This window comes from Cibotium barometz, chromosome 10, assembly GCF_041138505.1.
Source record: "Cibotium barometz isolate CiBa-2024 chromosome 10, ASM4113850v1, whole genome shotgun sequence".
NCBI lineage: Eukaryota > Viridiplantae > Streptophyta > Polypodiopsida > Cyatheales > Cibotiaceae > Cibotium > Cibotium barometz.
In genome coordinates this window covers 46,048,035-46,065,628 of record NC_141055.1, presented here as the reverse complement: position 1 = coordinate 46,065,628, position 17,594 = coordinate 46,048,035, and the positions used below count along the sequence as shown (strand labels likewise).

General features: G+C 43.6%; 1 protein-coding gene and 1 pseudogene across 4 annotated transcripts in view; both read left to right on the top strand.

The window, feature by feature from the left end:
- Nucleotides 1-5,104, top strand: part of LOC147634972 (uncharacterized) — a 186,732-nt gene extending 181,628 nt beyond the window's left edge. For all 4 annotated transcript variants that reach the window (XM_086804235.1, XM_086804233.1, XM_086804234.1 and 1 more), the window contains 4 exons: nt 2,979-3,177; nt 3,317-3,405; nt 3,520-3,639; nt 4,366-5,104. In XM_086804235.1, the coding sequence (XP_086660361.1) occupies nt 2,979-3,177; nt 3,317-3,405; nt 3,520-3,639; nt 4,366-4,494 (537 nt within the window). In that variant the 3' untranslated portion in view covers nt 4,495-5,104. The remainder of the gene's footprint in view (nt 1-2,978; nt 3,178-3,316; nt 3,406-3,519; nt 3,640-4,365) is intronic.
- An 8,115-nt stretch (nt 5,105-13,219) lies between these two features.
- LOC147634971 (uncharacterized) lies at nt 13,220-13,851 on the top strand (annotated as a pseudogene).
- The last annotated feature ends 3,743 nt before the right edge of the window (nt 13,852-17,594 follow it).

The window sequence follows — 17,594 nt, the reverse complement described above, 5'->3', positions numbered from 1 at the left end:
TACAAAAGCATGACTCCATCTTCTCATATGAATGTGGTTGATGACGGTTATCTTTTGTACTTGGCTTCTTGGAAGTATTTGTGGATATATGCATGTATGAAAGCTTTCTTGGGCATGTTGATCCACTGTGACGGTGAATTCTTATTACCCAGGGAAACTGTTGCAGGGTAGAGTGCCCATTGTTATTTGCATGTGAAAGTGGGTAAAATTATGAGAAGAGTGTAAATTATCCCCATATGCAAGGGATTGTAAGTGCCTTGGGCATATGTATAAAAAGGGGAGTTCCCCATTCATGAGGCATAACTTATTCATCTCTCTTGTGTGGGCATTCAAGCCATCTATAGGTCCACTAACCCATATGCAAGGGATTGTAAGTGTCTTGGGCATATGTATAACAAGGGGAGTTCCCCATTCATGAGGCATAATACAAATATTCCATTTCCTTGTTCATCACTCTTTTTTTTTTTTTTTCAAAAAGAGACTTCTATCAAGTATGAAAAAACATACAACAATCACAGCTATAAGCTGGAAAAGAATAGAATCACCCCAATATGTAAGGTGATTTCAACCACTGAGGAGCATCATGATGCCATGTAAGACCTATGGTACTAGAGGAAAAGAAGATGCCATGGTCCCACTCCTGCATAAATATCACGCGCTTCGCTTGTGCAGAACGAGAGGGCCCCTGAATGCGAGCCCAAGTAGCCATAAGAGTATGGATGATATCACCCCATATAGTACTAATGCACTGAGATCCAAAAATCTGGACACCCTCAATAGCTTCCATGCATCTAGCTCTCCAGATCTGCCATGCTGTAATACTGGCAACAATCTCCCAACTGGTGTCAATCCTCTGTATGGGGGGTGTATAATCAAAGTGAGGAACATGCTGCAATAAACCATGCTGGGCAATACCTCTACGAATGAAAATAGCAGAATCTGTACCATTTCCCTCATAAAAAAGCTGCGGACCGGACTGGGAGAGCCAAGCAACTGCCCCTCAAGCACATGCATGGCTCGGCCACTCAATTTGCCCATAAGTTAGGCTGCAAAACCCCAAATCTGCTGTGCAGTGCTGCATCCCCATAAACAATGTTGTACAATCTCAGAATCTGCCGCACACCTAGGACAAGAAGGTGCTACACCAAAAACCGATCTCCATTGATTGGTGGGGAGACCACCATGTAAGAATAACCAAAAGGACAGGTGATGGAGCCAAGGGACAAGGAATGGCTGAGTAAGGGGGCGGCTGAGGTGGTGCAGTCGAGTTTGTAGGGAGCCAAGAAGGTGAGCTGGGCAGTGTGGTCGAGGGGCGATAGGGCGAGAGTGATAAGAGGCTGAGATTGCGTGATAAGCATGGGTGATAAGATGCGAGGTGTGGGGGTAATAAGTACGGCTCCATATGGCGGGGATATGTAGTGCTAGGGATAGATGATAGGCCTGATCGGTGCGTGCAGTGAGATGGTGTGAAAGGGTGTTGCATTTGCAGTCGAGCCCCCTCAGGTGCCACATTAGCAGGTACCAGCCTAAGGTTGTAAACCCTCAAACGATAAAGGGTCGGGTGAGGTCAGCGGCAATCTGGGTGCGACAGATGCTGGGCAGCAAGTTGCACCGGCGCATAGTGTGTGAAGGGGCTGAGAAGCTGACGTGGGAAGGACACTGAGTCTGCAGGCACCTAGAGGCCCAAGCCACAAGCCTGAGGGCGAGTGGAGTAGATATAGGCGACCACAAGCAGGCGGCAACCAGAATGGAAGCAAGGGTAGGCAGTTGGTGTTCAGGGGGGCGAATAGATGATTGAAAAGGTTGAAAAACATGGATCTATGCTAGTCTATGGAGGAGCAAAATTAATTAACCCCATAGTCAAGTGATTAAGAGAACTAGAAGGCTTGATAAATAATATAATTAACAATGGATTAACTCAAGGAAATAAAATTGCTCTTTTGACAAACACGACTCTTTGGGCACTCCCTCCCGAGAGTTCAGCACCACTTGGGCGCTCTCTTGTGACTTGGAGATGGTGTGTGGGCAATTATTTTGCCAGTGCACTAAGGTGCACACCTTGTCCTTTGGGGATAATTAATACCATGTGGTCACTTATGACCCTTGGATGCATCCGTAAGCTTGGATCTTGCCTTGGCAACATAGGAAACTTGTAAGTACATGTGTTAGCCATTTCATGCATCAAACAAACATTATTAATAGATCTCCAACTTAAAGTGCTAGCATAAGAGGGTAACTTAATTAACCCCAAACATTGTTTTGCTTAATGATTTATGGTTCAACTTAAGGTGCTAGCATAAGAGGGTAACTTAATTAATCCCAAATATTGTTTTGCTTAATGATTTATGGTTAACCACGTTACGATAATTATGAGCACACTTTTTACATGGAAATCGTTTCAGCATGAAATAGTAAATGTGAAGTTACATGATTTATAATATGGATGTGTGTGTGTGTGTGTGTGTGTTGGGGGAAGGGTGGGGACAGATGAAGGATGGGAGGGTGTTGGTTCTGGCTAACAGGTTAACTGAACGAGGTGTTGAGGGAGCAAGCTAAAAGAACCTAAGTATTTGCCATAAGCCAGGTAAGTGGGATAAAGATGATGGGAGGAGGGAGTAGAGGCTGGTGGTGGCAGGATTAAGAGGCAGCAGCCAAAGGAGGGAGCAGAAAATGGGGGAACTTGAAGGAAGTGAGTAGCAATGGCAGTTGGCAGAGAGGTAAGAAGGAAGTGAACAGTTGGAAGGTGTGGTGGGCTATAGGGTAGACATCAGGTTATGGGCTACGATACAGAGGAAAGAAGAAGGTTTAGTGGAGCAGCTGCATTTTCCGTCATGCATCAAGGATAATAGCGATAATACCTTTATCAGGGGCTAGCATTAATTCTCACCTAGCTACTGAATTTTGTGTTATATCTTAATTTGTAATTCTCACCTAGCTACTGAATTGTATTTTATATCTTAATTTGTTAACTGCCACAGAAACCATTATTTGTATCTCGATCGGTGGAAGGCTACCTTACAACAGGATGTTGGAGTCCATCTCGTCCAGGAGTCATATACATTGGCTCAATCGATGGCAGCATTGAAGTTTGGGATTTGCTAGACCATAGTCATCAGCCATCTTTAGTTGCATCGATTGGTTCCTGCCAAGTCACGTCTATGGAATTCTGCTCGTCTTGTGAGTGAAACTTCTACCCTCCACAAGCTTCTCAAATTTTATTGCTCTATCAGGGACATGTTTGTGTTCATGACGTGCACACACGTGCTTCACATTTATCTGGCAATCACATGTTTGTGGTGTGGATGTGTGCATACAGCCCCTCAACTTTTGGCGGTAGGAGATATCCAAGGAATCCTTCACATTATGGAAATACCTAGGCGACTTCAAAGAATTCAACACAAGGAAGTAAGGCCCACTGCCACATTATTGTTTCCTAAACACTTAGATAAATGAGATGGTGTACTTCTGGAGCATTTTTAGATACCTTTTCTTAGACGAATTATGTTGTTTTTTCTTCAGAAAGCTTTGATGCAGAAGTTCTTTGAAAGACAAGAAGCATGGGTAAAAAATGTGGATGGGCGAGCAACAGAAAGAGCAAAACAAGCTAACAAAAGGCAGAAAGAAGAATCCGATAAAAAGGTATTGTTATAGCTTTTCCCTTGTATGCTTCTATGCTCCAAGCGATGATGATCCAAAGGATTATGCTTGAATGCTGAGATGATGGAATGAGATGCAAGTGATGCTATTTATATGAGCATGGGGCTGCTGGTCAATTGGCTACAGAGCTGGCCGACTGCACCATTAAATGCTGCACGACTTGCTAAATGCTGAAATATGATGATAATAATGCTAAAATTAATGTCTGAAGGCCGTGTGCATCAAACCAATCGACTACCTCTGAGTTACCATGTTGGCGAGGATAACCTAACCATGATTGTGCTGATGAGGTGGAGGGCAGTCCAGCCAACCTCAGGTGCTTTCGCACGTCCGGTCATTGACTCATATAATGCCATCACTGGGGGGGTGGGGTGTGCTTGAGAGTGTGTACATACATAATCTTGTTGTATCATTCACATAGCAAGGCATCCATATTTAACTATTTGCCTTGTTTATATATCTCCCTCATAAACAAAAAAGCTAATTGGGTGTGCTTTGTTAAATCTTATAAAGTTGGGGTCGATAAAGAGAGAGATCTTACATCTAGTGCTGGATGCATTCGGTCTCCACTGTAGATTTAGTTTGCCAGGTGCCATGGCTATAATGTCAACGTGTTAATCAGCTCAATGAGCGGCATGTCGCGCATGCTATCCTTGCTTATATTTTTCTCTTAGTCAAAAAAATTCTTGATGGTTTGTTTCATTGCAGGAAAGAGAGAAGCAACTAGCTAAATGTTGCTGGAATGATGAAATGGAGGCCGAGTACCAGCACTATGAAACAGAATGCCGTCTCAAATTTGGCGTCACCCCAGCTGTGGCCCCATGCGCAAATTCATAATGCAAAACCTTCAAAAGGACTCTAACCACAAGTTCCTACTCCTTCGATGGGCATACATAACTTTTAAGTACAATAAGGGACCGTTTTGTAGAGCCAAGTGTATGGATTCTCTATAACATATTCCACATTCAAGAGATGTGAGCTGATGCTCACCTTGGAGGGCAGGCTCGTGAAGGACATCCTCTTTTCCTTGCTATATGAAGTATGAGTCAAGGCGGTGGTCTGCACCCTTCTCGAGCCTGCCTCTGGATAACACAGCCCAAGAAATATGTGGATCTTTGTATCTTTCTCTTGTATGCGAGTTTGAGTACAATCAAATGATTGTCATTCAACTCAAATGATGTTTTGTAGAGCCAACTGTATGGATCCTGCAACCTAATCCACATTGAAGAGATGTGAGTTAATGCTCACCTTTGAGGGCAGGCTCAAGAAGCACATGGATGCTCTTTTGCTTGCTATATGAAGAGAGAGTCAAGTTGGTCATCTCGAGACTGCCACTGGATCACACAGCCCAAGAAGTATGTGGATCTTTGTATCATGTGGTTTCAGTACAATCAAATGATTGTAATTAAACTCAAATGATGTAACAAGAAGGAATTGCTTCATTGTACGTCCCTGACATTTAGTGAGTATATGAGGAGTGGGTAATATCTATCAACATTAGGGTTTACAAAATGCAATGTGTATGGGTCCTCTCTAGGCCAGCAATCACTCCCGTATCTGGTGGGATGAGGGCACTCTCAAGTCCACATTAAGCTGCTGTTGTGCCATCTTTTATCCACATCAAAGCAAAAAGGTGGTCGGAAGCTTGAAGCAATTTTCTTCTATATGAGGATTCCCTAATGCATGACCATTGAAGGCTCCTAGACAGTTGGTTGCAAGAATCTTGCACCTCACAAAAGCAGGCTATGGTTGTGTTTATAAGTTTTCTGGTCAATTCCCAAGGATGGCATGTCCTTTGTTTTTAGGTTGCTTCGTGCTCAAGAATCTTGCACCTCACAAAATCAGGCCATGGTTATGCATATTTTTCCTTGGTATCTTTTCATAACTAAACCTTGCCAGGGTTACATGCAAATCAAAGTCCATGGATTGGTAAAATTAGGTTTGATACATTACAATCCACCTTAATAAAATGCAAATCACAATAAACAAAGTATCAAAATCAGCCTTATTATCGCATCGAAGAAATAATATTGGGCTTAGTTCAACCACATTTGTTAAAAATTATGCACGACGTTGTCAGCATTACCAAAGAGTTTTCTTTGTCAACATTACCAAAGAGTTTTCATGCGCATTGATTTTGTTTTTTCAACACTAGTTATATAGTCCTTCCACTTTCATTATGTGCTTTTTGTAGTGCTTATGTCCATAGATGCATGCACATCTCAACATACACCTAAGTCACTCCTAACTATACTTTTCACTAAAATGCTACAAAAAAATACCAGTTTAACCATATGCCCACTACCCTTGGATGCTATTGAATAATTATTGTGTACCTTAAGTTTTGGCTTGAGTAAAATCAAGTAGAATATAAGCTGAACTACAAAGGTGGATTGTTAATCGAACTAAAGGTAAGAGTTGCATTAGCTTGTATCAAAGTATGCTACAAATCCTACAATTTGTGAATCTTAAACTTACATTGAAAGGTGGGTAGCTTGTTTGTTTCCAACCCAGACGCTTCTATGGGGTATCAACAATCAAACATATGCCTGTAAGTGCAAATATTGAGATGTTTCTCAATGATGATTATATATGAGTAACATAACAATGAAATGGCGAAAGTGAGAGAACACCAACAAACCAGTACACAGCGCGTCGGAGTGCGGAGGCTCAATCTGAGGTAACTCCTCTCGGGCGCAATAGGTCCAGAGCAGCTCGTGGAAGGTCCACGAGATCCACTATATCGGTGTCCACCTCTTGGTTGCGGAAGAAATTGGTAATGGTTGGCTGGTGAGGGAGGGGGCAGGGTGGCTGGGGCTGAAGCTCTCTCAAGAAGGTGTCCTTGTGTCCGTGGAGCTCAAGCAGGAAGAGGCCTAGCAAACACTGGTCCTAGAAGTCAATAATCCTGGAGAGTGGACCAAATCTCTCATGAAATAGACAATGAAACCTCTCGCATATCTCATAGTATATTGGGCAGTAGCATATGTAATGCTTCTCCATCTCAACCTCTGTGGCGTAATTGGCAGATCCTCTTCTCTCTGGGTCTTCGTATGAGGTTCCCGGCTCTGAAGATGCGCTCAGCTCTACCTGTCTCCACTCTGAGAGGCGGTGGGATGAAACCCATAGCTGGTCAATTACAATCCACATGGCATGGGACATGTGAACACTCAAGTAGCCCGGCTGGTGTGGATGAATCGATCATTAGTGAGTGTGAGGAAGTGATCTCTAGAGAAGTGCATATTCGTGGGGAGCTCCGGAGGTGTGATCCATGTGCAATGGGTGTAGAGGATGAGAAGATCTAACCAGATAACCCGGTTGGTATCCTTGTGAGATAGCCAGAGAAAAGGGGAGTCCAAATTGTACTGAAGGGGGGGTAGGCGGTCCATGCGGAGCCCATATACCGAGAACCAAGTGGAAACTAGTGCATACCATACTCCAGAGTGGCCCTCAAGTGCATGCTCTCTTGAGGACTCGAGGGCAAGCCTCAGGTACCTGTGGGGATCCATGTGACTGATGCGATTGAGGTGTGTGACTGTCTGGAAGAGTGCATCCACTACCATCGGGGTTGCAGCAAACTCTGCCTGGATAATCTGGTGTGGGATTGATGGTTTGCTACTACGGATCATACGGAGAACATCATGACCTGGGGCGTCTCAACTTGCTGCCAATCCTCATCAGATAAATCTGGCCCCTAGAAGGTTGCTCCATACATCAAGGCTGGTGTGACGAGGGTGTCAAAAAGCCATCCCTTCATCTTGAGCTCGTGGAAATGTGCTTGGAAGCACTGCTGCTCAAGTAAGCTCAAGGCTGCATATCCTCGTGTCATTCTGGCATGTGCTGCAGGAACCATGGTGAAGCGTAGGCCACTAAAAGTGACACCAAGGTAGACATAAGATGAGACAATCTCCACAGGATCCCCTCTATATATGAAGCTCAATTTGGATGCGAAGAGGCGAGAGGTATTGAAGACCATTACCTTGGTGTTTTACCAAGGTTAATAGAGAGATCCTACTGAGTGCAAAAGCCTTGTGAGGCATTCAGCTGTCTCTAAAGCCCCTCGATTGAGTCTGAGAGGAGGACGATGTCATCTGCATAAATTAGTATGGGGATCAATATGCCTGCCAGTGTGGGACCAGCCTTGCCTAATCTGTCAATGAAGCTTGAGATCTCATCAATGTAGAGGCCGAAAAGAGTGGGTGATAGAGGGCAGCCCTGTTTCACCCCAATAATGTTGGAAATCTCGTGTGATGTACCTCCTAGGGGTGATGATTCTCCAAACCATGTCAGATGAGACTCCTATCTTCTGTAGATGGTGTAGGAGGCGGGCTCGGGGTACACTATCAAAAGCTTTGCGGAAATCCACAAAGCAATAGTAAATCCTTTGATGTCGTGCTCTACCCTCATTGATGATGGCACGGAGGCTGAAGATGTGGTCAAGGGTAGAGTAGCTCCTCTGAAAGCTAGCCAGTCCTGGGGCTCTGCATCCCTGGCTCTCTACAAATGAATTGAGCTCCACCTGTAGCACTGACCCATAGAGTTTGGCCAATTTGTTGGTCGATCATGATCGTCTTGTAATTATTAGGATCAAGTGGATCTCCGGCTTTGAGGATGGGGGTGATGGTGTTGGTACATTTGCCTTCTTTCAAGTTGCTCTGACTTTAGCTAATTCTTCATTCTTTTCCTTGAGTTCATATTAAGTTTGTTTGGTTGTATAATCTTTTCCTATTTAATCCATATTAAGTTTGTTTGGTTGTATAAGAATCCCAATCTTATCAAGCTTGGTATGATAGGTGATTATTACACGATTATATTGTTGTGAAACTTTGGTAAATATTAGCTCCTAGTCAAATATTTACGTAGTATCACATAGTTGAACATCTAAGTTTTCTTAGATTAAATTGTCCACTTTAATTTGAAGGTCCCTTGATTGCCTCAATTTGTTTTTCTTGACTTTGGTTGTGACTTCTAATTGATGTATTCTTTCAAAATCTTCCTTGATCATTGTGTTAATGCCAGCGATGGTAATATTTTCATCTCTTCTTTCAAAATTTCCTTGACAATTGTGCTGATGCCACACGTGCCTCCCAAGGGATCCTCTCTCCCTTGCCAGACCCAACTTATAGATGTTGTGATGATACTCTCAGCTAGCCAATGGTGATCTACATGGCATGTGAAGTGTGGGTGAAGGTATCCAAGGCACATAATGAATTCATCATCAAAAGCTTGCATGATGATCTCTTGTGGCATCGATGGCTTACTTTGGATCATGCGTGAAAGCATCATCTTGTGCAACCTCTCTCTCTCTCTCTCTCTCTCTCTCTCTCTCTCTCTCTCTCTCTCTCTCCTCCAATCCCCCTCTTATAGATCTAGTACTTGAAAGGGGCAACGTATATCATTTTGCAGGGTGCACCAAAGCATAAAAAAGCTAACACTTGGAGGCTCTCAGAAATTTCCTTCGAAGCACTCTCCCTATAGGTGGACTAGAGTTTCCTATTCTCTCGACATTTGGGTGTGTGACTAGTCTCATGGAAATGATTGGTCTTGGCTTGTAAAGGTCAATACAAGGTGAACATACAATCTTCTCTACATGTAAAAGACTTTCTTGCTCTATGTCAGTGTGAAGTGTTAAAATCCATGATTTTGGTTTGTTGTGAGATTAATTGTGAGGTTTCTCTAGTGACAAAGCTGTTACAATGCGTCGAAATATCTTTGTAGTCCTCCATAGAGTCGGATATCAGGATTAGTCATCTACATAAAGAAGACTGGGCACAACTAATGGGTCATGAGATTTTTTAACCAAATTTGTCAACAAGTGAAGAGACCTCGACTATGTGAGCTTGAACAATATGTAGGACACATCAAGTAGCCGTGTGGCCACAACTACATGGGCCATGAGCTTTTCTAACCAAATTTGTCAACAAATGAAGACACCTCTTGACTATGTACAACTCCTATATTGCCATGTTTGATCCCAATAGTGTTGTTTATGTCTCCTTAGAGTCCTCTAGGTGTTGTTTATGTCTCCTTAGAGTCCTCTAGGTGTTGGACCTTGCTAGTCATGGCCTTGTATAAGGTCATCATTTCCCATATCATGTCTAATGGAAATTGAAGCTCATATAGGTGATTTAGAAGTCAGGATGGAGGACTTAGTCAAAGGCCTTTCAAAAATCCATGAAACAATAGTATGCCATCGTCTCCTCAATAATGGATCAGCGAGTAAACATATGATCCATAATAAAGTAGTTCATCCTGAAGTCTACGTCACTCATGGCTCTTTGGCCTTGTCTCTTTGCCAAGAAACTAATTCGATCTGCAATACTATGCTCTTGGCCATTGTGTGGCCTATGATGGTCATGTAGTTGAGTTTGGTAGGGTCTCTTGCTTTATGGTGATGGTGTTGGAGGTCTAAGATAGAGGGTGTTGAAATATCGAAATTCAACTAGTGCGGACATGGTACAGGCTAGAATGACAGCTCTGCACTACGCCATTGGCATGGTTGGTGAGATTATGGGTGATATGCTACCTCATTAGTTTATAGGCCATGTGACACTATTTTGGTTTACTAGAGTTATGGCAGAGTTATAGCGTCAGATGATGTAATTGAGTTCACACTATGAACCGATCTTTGTATGTTATAGTAGGAGAGTACTTTTCCTTATAGTATGTACTCTTATCTTTGTATGTTATTGTAGGAGAGTACTTTCTCTTACAATATACACTCTTATCTTCATGCTATGGTTGTAGAGAAGAAAAGAGAATACAAGAAAATTCAAGGTGAAAGCGTATATAGGTGGTACCAAAAAGGAGTGTCTTGGACACTCCTTTTAGCCACCCCTTTGGAAGGAGAAAGAGGCTTAAATTTGAAATAGAGGCAGGCTTGAAAATGCAACTGAGCATTCATTAAGGGAATGGCGTGCCCATTAAACGCTTCTGAATATTCTCTCTCCTCCACTCAATCTGCACTCGTTCTGCAATCCATTGGCCTGCCGTGACTCTCTCTCTCTCACTCTCTCTCTCTCCGCCTCTCTCTCTCTCTCTGCCATAGCCTCTGCTTCTCGCCTACACAAAAGGGCCTCTCTTCTCGCCTGAGAGCGCAAGCTATATTCATCTGTACTATCTCCCTCTCTCCCTCTCTCTCTCTCCATGAAGACTACAGTTGTGCTTTAATGGTCTTCTTTGCAAACAATAACCTCAGCCTCCTAGCTCCCTCATAACTGGCTCCACATGGAGTCTCATAGTGTACAGAATGGCAATATAGGCTCCGTATATCTTCCCCCATTGTCTATCACACAACACATCCCGAGAGAACTTCTGCCAGGTCTTCGAAACTACTGGGTTGCAAAGAAGAGGGAACAAAGAAGCATTGAGAAGAGGATGGCACATACGTGCGAGGATGGTGACATTGATGAGCGAGAGGCAAAGAAAATCTGCAGAGCAGTTTCTCAGTGCTGGTGCAAACAAACAAACGGGCTTTTCGAGGGCCTTCAAACAAAGATTCTACAACAGCTCCTCCGTCATCCAACGTTCTCAGTGTTGCAGCACATGTCAGAGACAGTTGAGAGACTCATTTTCTCTAACATTTGTCATACATTATCTGAGGTGAAGACACCCCATTCAAATAACGAGTTGTTTTTAAAGCAGGCTACTGTCGTGGCATGCCTCAATGGCGCATTTGGTGTTGATAATTAAATGAGTGGTAGAGAAGTTGCCAAGGCTTTAGGAGTTCAGCGAAGGAATGTCATTGCGGCCAATTTTCGGCTGCAACATGAAGCGGAGGAAGGGTCATTTCCCTTGGATTCTTGTCACCGTTAATTGCATAGGGCAAGCACCATCACCAGTGAAATCAGGGAAATCGTGTTTCAGTTTTGGTCGGTGGAAACTCGCATCTCCCCAAACAAGAAAGATGTTGTTCGAAAGAGGATAGGCAAGAGTGCGCATGTACTACATCCAGTGCATCTACTCGATTTGCCTCAGGTATATCACTGTGTTGAGAGTGTGTTGTAAGTTGCTCGCATATGATTGATAGTGTATCCAGATATGCTCTTCTATACGATACTGATTTCTAAATGTCAGTGGTTTAGGGTGCTTGATAGTACTAAAATTTTGTATGATAGGGCATTAGAGTGCTTTACCATGCTTCCAAATGTTTGCAAGTGCCTCACAGTGCATTACAATGCTTAACCATGCACTATAGTGCTTTACGAAGCTTTACAACTGATTTTCGATGCTTCTGAGTGCTTCATGGTGATTCGAAGAAATTCCAAGTCATGAGTGCATCTTAGTGCTTCTTCTGAGCATTTTCAGACCACTTCTGAGTGCCTACAGTGCACTATATTGCTTAACCATGCTTTATAGTGCTTGACATACTTCTTCAAGTGATCATAGGTGCTTCTAAGTGGTTCATAGTGGTTCCAAGTAATTTTATGTCATTCCAAGTGCATCTAAACGTTTCTGTGTACTTCTAAGTGCCTTTTGTTGCTTCTGAGTGCTTAATAGTGCTTCAAAAAGCTGCCAGGTGCCTGAGAGTTCTTCCAAATGCTTCCAAGTGCTTATGCTCGTAATGGCTTAACAGAGCTTCAGAAGTGATAACAGGAGCTTCTAACTGCCTCCAAGTGCTTGTAAGTGCTTGTAAGTGCTTCCAAGTGCATCTAAATGTTTCTGTGTGCTTCTAAGTGCCTTTTGTTGCTTCTGAGTGCTTAATAGTGCTTCAAAAAGCTGCCAGGTGCCTGAGAGTTCTTCCAAATGCTTCCAAGTGCTTATGCTCGTAATGGCTTAACAGAGCTTCAGAAGTGATAACAGGAGTTTCTAACTGCTTCCAAGTGCTTGTAAGTGCTTCCAAGTGCATCTAAATGTTTCTGTGTGCTTCTAAGTGCCTTTTGTTGCTTCTGAGTGCTTGCTTCAAAAAGCTGCCAGATGCCTGAGAGTTCTTCCAAATGCTTCCAAGTGCTTATGCTTGTAATGGCTTAACAGAGCTTCAAAAGTGATAACAGGAGCTTCTAATTGCTTCCAAGTGCTTGTAAGTGCTTCCAAGTGCTTGCTAGGGCTTCTAAATGCTTGCTAGTGCTTCTAAGTGCTTGCAAGTGCTTCCAAGTGCTTCTAAGTGCTTGCTAGTGCTTCCATGTGCTTCTAAGTGCTTCCATGTGCTTCTAAGTGCTTGCTAGTGGTTCCAAATGTTTGCTAGTCGTTCTAAGTGCTTCCAAGTGCTTCTAAGTGCTTGCTAGTGATTCCATGTGCCTCTAAGAGCTTCCATGTGCTTCTAAGTGCTTCTAAGTGCTTCCAAGTGCTTCCACATGCTTTACTTGCTTCTAAGTGTTTGATGTAGAGTTTCTTCGCATCCGGCCAGGGGAAGTGCGAGCACTATGGGGCTGGTGTGGTGCTCAAAAGAGCTCTCACACAGGAGCAGCTGAAATCTGACGGATGGGTGTTACATAACGCTTCAAGTGTGGTGGCATTCCTCAACGCAACCCTTAGGAAAGAATGTCCATTGACAGGGAAGAAAGTCGATCGTAGATTTTGGGAGGTCAAGCTCGGTGATTTAGACAGAGATAGAGAGTGGGATTGCATGCGGATCAAAGGGTCTCAATCCTTCCACTGTGTCAACGGCTACAGTCAATCAACAGATATGCACGGGCTACGGTGCAGACCATTGTCCTGCTTTTGCCATGCATGCATGAAAGGCCAATGGAGGAGATGTGTAAACAAGGACCACGTTGAGAGGTGGCAGTACTTGCGAATACAACCGACTGTCAATGTTCAAAACGATGGAGAAGCATCCAGCGATGATGAGTTACTAGGAGCCTCCATGTATGCTGGCCACCATGACGACCTAAGTGATGCCTTGATGGTTGGCCAAAACTTCGCAGTGAATGCAAAAGAGCCAGGTGCAGACTTCTACATCTTGAAGTGCACTAAAACCAAGCGCTTGACCGTCAAATCTGAAAGGGGGATGAATGGCATAGCCGTATTCAAAAGAACTCATTTGTCGTTGAGGGACTCTTCTACGACAAGGTAAATGGCCAAGATGACACCTACATTCTTTTGGATGACAAGCCCCCTGCTTTTATCTACTCCCATATGGTGCGATGCATCAGGTTTCCGATGTGCTTGGTAGAAGGTGAGCCTAATGTATATGAATTGTCAAATGATGTATTTGAACAAATCTATAATAGCATGCCCCCAGAGGAGAACTTGTAAGTTCTAACTTTCAAGCTAGCACAATGCGTCCTCCTAAGAAGCACTATTTCGCACGTTCAACTCTTTGACAGCACTTTCAGTAGTAGACAAGCACTTTAAGACCACTGGACAAGCACTTCTAGTACCTAGACAAGCACTTCTAGGATCTACACAAGCACTTTCAGATTACTTGAAAAGCACTTTAAGTACCTAGACAAGCACTTTAAGTAACTAGACAAGCACTTTCAGACCACTTGACTAGCACTTCCCAAACAATTGAAGTACCTACACAAGTACTTGACAAGCACTTGAAGGCCACATGGTTGGTAAGCACCTGTTAGGTACTTTTAGTACCTAGACAAGCATTCCAAACCACTTGACAAGCACTTTAAGCACCTTGACAAGCACTTTCAGCACTTTCTAGTACTTAGACAAGCACAGGTTTAGTACTTTCAGACCACTTGAGAAATTCAGACCACTTTCAGATTACCTGACCAGCAGCAGTTAGCCAGCACTTTCTAGTACCTAGACAAGCACATGTTTAGTACTTTTAGACCACTTGAGAAATTCTTGTCAAGCATTTCAGTACCTGGACAAGCACTTTTAGTATCTAGACAAGCACTTTCAAACCACTTGACAAGCACTTTTAGTATCTAGACAAGCACTTTCAAACCACTTGACAAGCACTTCAATACCTAGACAAGCACTTTCAAACCACTTGACAAGCACTTTTAGTGTCTAGACCAGCACATTTAAACCACTTGACAAGCACTTCAGTACCTAGACAAGCACTTTCAGACCATCACTTTCTTAAGAGTCCACAAAATGCAACCACAGTATAAACTAAAGAAAATGACACCAGATCGACACAAAATCGTTCCAAGGTCAAAACCATTTTTGTTTGTATATATGTCAAGTAGTGTTGGAAGTTAGCCACACAATAAAGGCACGGTGTCAGAGTACATTAAGCTACACAGTAAGGGCATGGTGTCATGGTAGTGAAGGGGCTACAAACAGTCCTCTTCTGTACAATGGGAAAAATGCCAGCACGCAAAAGCACTTCTAATTTGCTGTTTTACTCTTTGGACGCTTATACTTTCTTTCTTTAGGATCCAGGTTGGGGGTAATTTTCAGCAACATGGGGGCTTCAATTTCTTTCATTTCCTCAACATTGTTCCGCACGATTCTCCAATTCAACCGTTGCAAAGCGGTTTGCGACAGCCTCCACTCATGCATTTCTTGGCTTGAGACAAGCACTTATCCATGGCTATCTCCAATTCCCTGCCTTTGTGGGAGGTCCACACAAATACCTCTGCAACCTGACTCAACGCAAGTAAGAACACCTCTGCATCCTGCCATACGTAATAGGTGATGTTCTCATCCTCACGGACTTTGGAAAAGTACAGCGTTGAGACTTTCGGGGGAATCTCTGGCCTGCGCTTATCGTGCACGCACAAAAAAACCTTGTTGAAGTCAACAACGACTGCCAGGTCCGAGAGTCATTGAAGCATCGAAACTGATAGCGTGGAGGACACTGCTCAATGTGCTCTACCTCATCAGTGGGTGGTAGGGTTTTCGAGCCAACAACTTGAATTTTAACTACATGCACAACAATTAAGATGGTCAGGACACGCACAGACACTGAGACAAAGGACTTATATATTATATTGCCGCAAAATAATGCGGCTTGCATGAGCAAAAAGCTACAAAGTTGCAAGAAGCTAAAGCTTCTTGCATGCTTGGGCTTTGGGAAAAATTGGGTTAGTACTTTTCTTGGGGTCCCGAAGAGGCCCATCCTCCACCTGCCTTTTCTTCTTCTTCCGCAGCTCTCCTGCAGCAAATTGGAGGGTCTCTTTCATATTTGGGTCCAACTCCTCTTCAGTATGTACACCTTTGTCGACGCAGCTTGGCTCTCCAGTTGGAGCATTACATGACTTAATGTCTTAATGACATCAGTACTTGGGATAGCAATAGGAAATCAAGTTAGGAGCACAGGTAGTTAATATGATCACAATGATCATGGATAATCATGTTTGAGGATAACATGTTACAGCAACCAAAATTACCTTGTGTGATCTCAGAACCAGGTGTCTCCCTCAGGATGCCTCCATCACCAAGCACATCAGTTTTTTCAGCAGACAGACTATAACCCTCAAAGTTTTTGTATTTCATCATCAAGGCGTCTAGGTCGAAGGGGGCGTCCACATCATGCATGGACAAGGTGGAAGCGGCTGGGTCCACCCCCTCGCCAGCCTCTGGCTCACCTGAGACATAACAGCAGACAATTACTGTACATATCAAAAGTAGTATGAATCATGTCTAATGAAAGAGGCATGCCTTACCTATGGACTCCTCATATGCATTCCCAAGTGCCCAACATCTTGCTACAAGTGGTATCTCCCACGAACAGTCCGGAACAATGCACTTGGGCTCAGTCGCACAGACAATGGAAAAGCAAAAGGGGTGGTACTTGTGGGCACATGGCAGATAATAAACGTCGGCCGTATGTTTGCTTGACAGCAGCTGGCCCCACAGGCCACACAAGATCCACCAATGAGGACAGTGTCAGCACCTAGGATGACAGACTTGGCAGGCGGGGTAGGCACTAGAAGGGCTTTCCCCTCTCTCTTCAAGAAAGTGCATGCCTCCTTCACGAAGGAGGTCTGTCTCCTCAGCTCACATAACACATGCTCCATTTCCTCAACCGAAGCCCGTACATAATGAAAAACAACCAGCCATTAGAACTTTCAAGCATGTGTAAGTGGTTTGAGCACCTGTTTAGTGGTCTGTGCAGTGCCCTAAGGTCTAAGCACCAGTGAGTGGTCTAAGCACTTGCAAATGATGCAACCACTTGCAAGTGGCTCTTCCAAGTGGTCTAAGCACCAGTGAGTGGTCTAAGCACTTGCAAATGATGCAACCACTGCAAGTGGCTCTTCCAAGTGTTCTAAGCACCTGTTAAAGGTCTTAGAAATTGTATGTGCTTTGTGCTTTTGCTAGTGTTTTAAACACTTGCAAGTGGTATGAGCACTTGAAAGCGGTATGAACACTTGCAAGTGGTCTTGACCTTCGCTAGTGGCCTAGGCACTTGCAAGTGGTATGAACACTTGCAAGTGGTCTTAGAACTTACAAAAGGCATGAACACTTACAAGTGGCCTTAGCACTTGCAAGTGGTATGATCACTTGCAAAAGGTATGACCACTTGCAAGTGGTCTTAGCACCTTCAAGTGGTCTAAGCACTTGTTAAACTTCTAAGAACTTGCATGATTTCTATGCACTTGCTAGTGATGTAAGCACTTACAGTGGTATAACACTTGCAAGTGGTCACAGCACTTGCAAGTGGTCGGAATACTTATGAGTGGTCTATGAACTCGATGACCTGTAAGCACTTTCAAGTGATGCAAGTGAAACAAGCACTTGCAAAGTGGTGTAAATGCTACATCACTTTCAAGTGCTTGAATCACTTACAAGTGCATATATCACTTGCAAGTGGTTGGACCACTACTTAAAGGATAGAAAAATGCTTGAGTTTTCAAAAGTACATGCATAGTGGACACCTCCTCCTTCATCTCTGCAGTAGACGTCACCGCACCAAAAGCGACTGAGACCACCCTCTCCACCAGCACTCCTATCTCAGCTTCCTTCTTCATAATGAGAGCTTCATTTTCTAGGGGAGATGCTTTTAATATCTCCATGTCTGCTCTAAGTCTCTCCATCTCTACTATAATCGGGGCATAGGCCGAATAGGTGCCTTCGTTGCGTAGCCA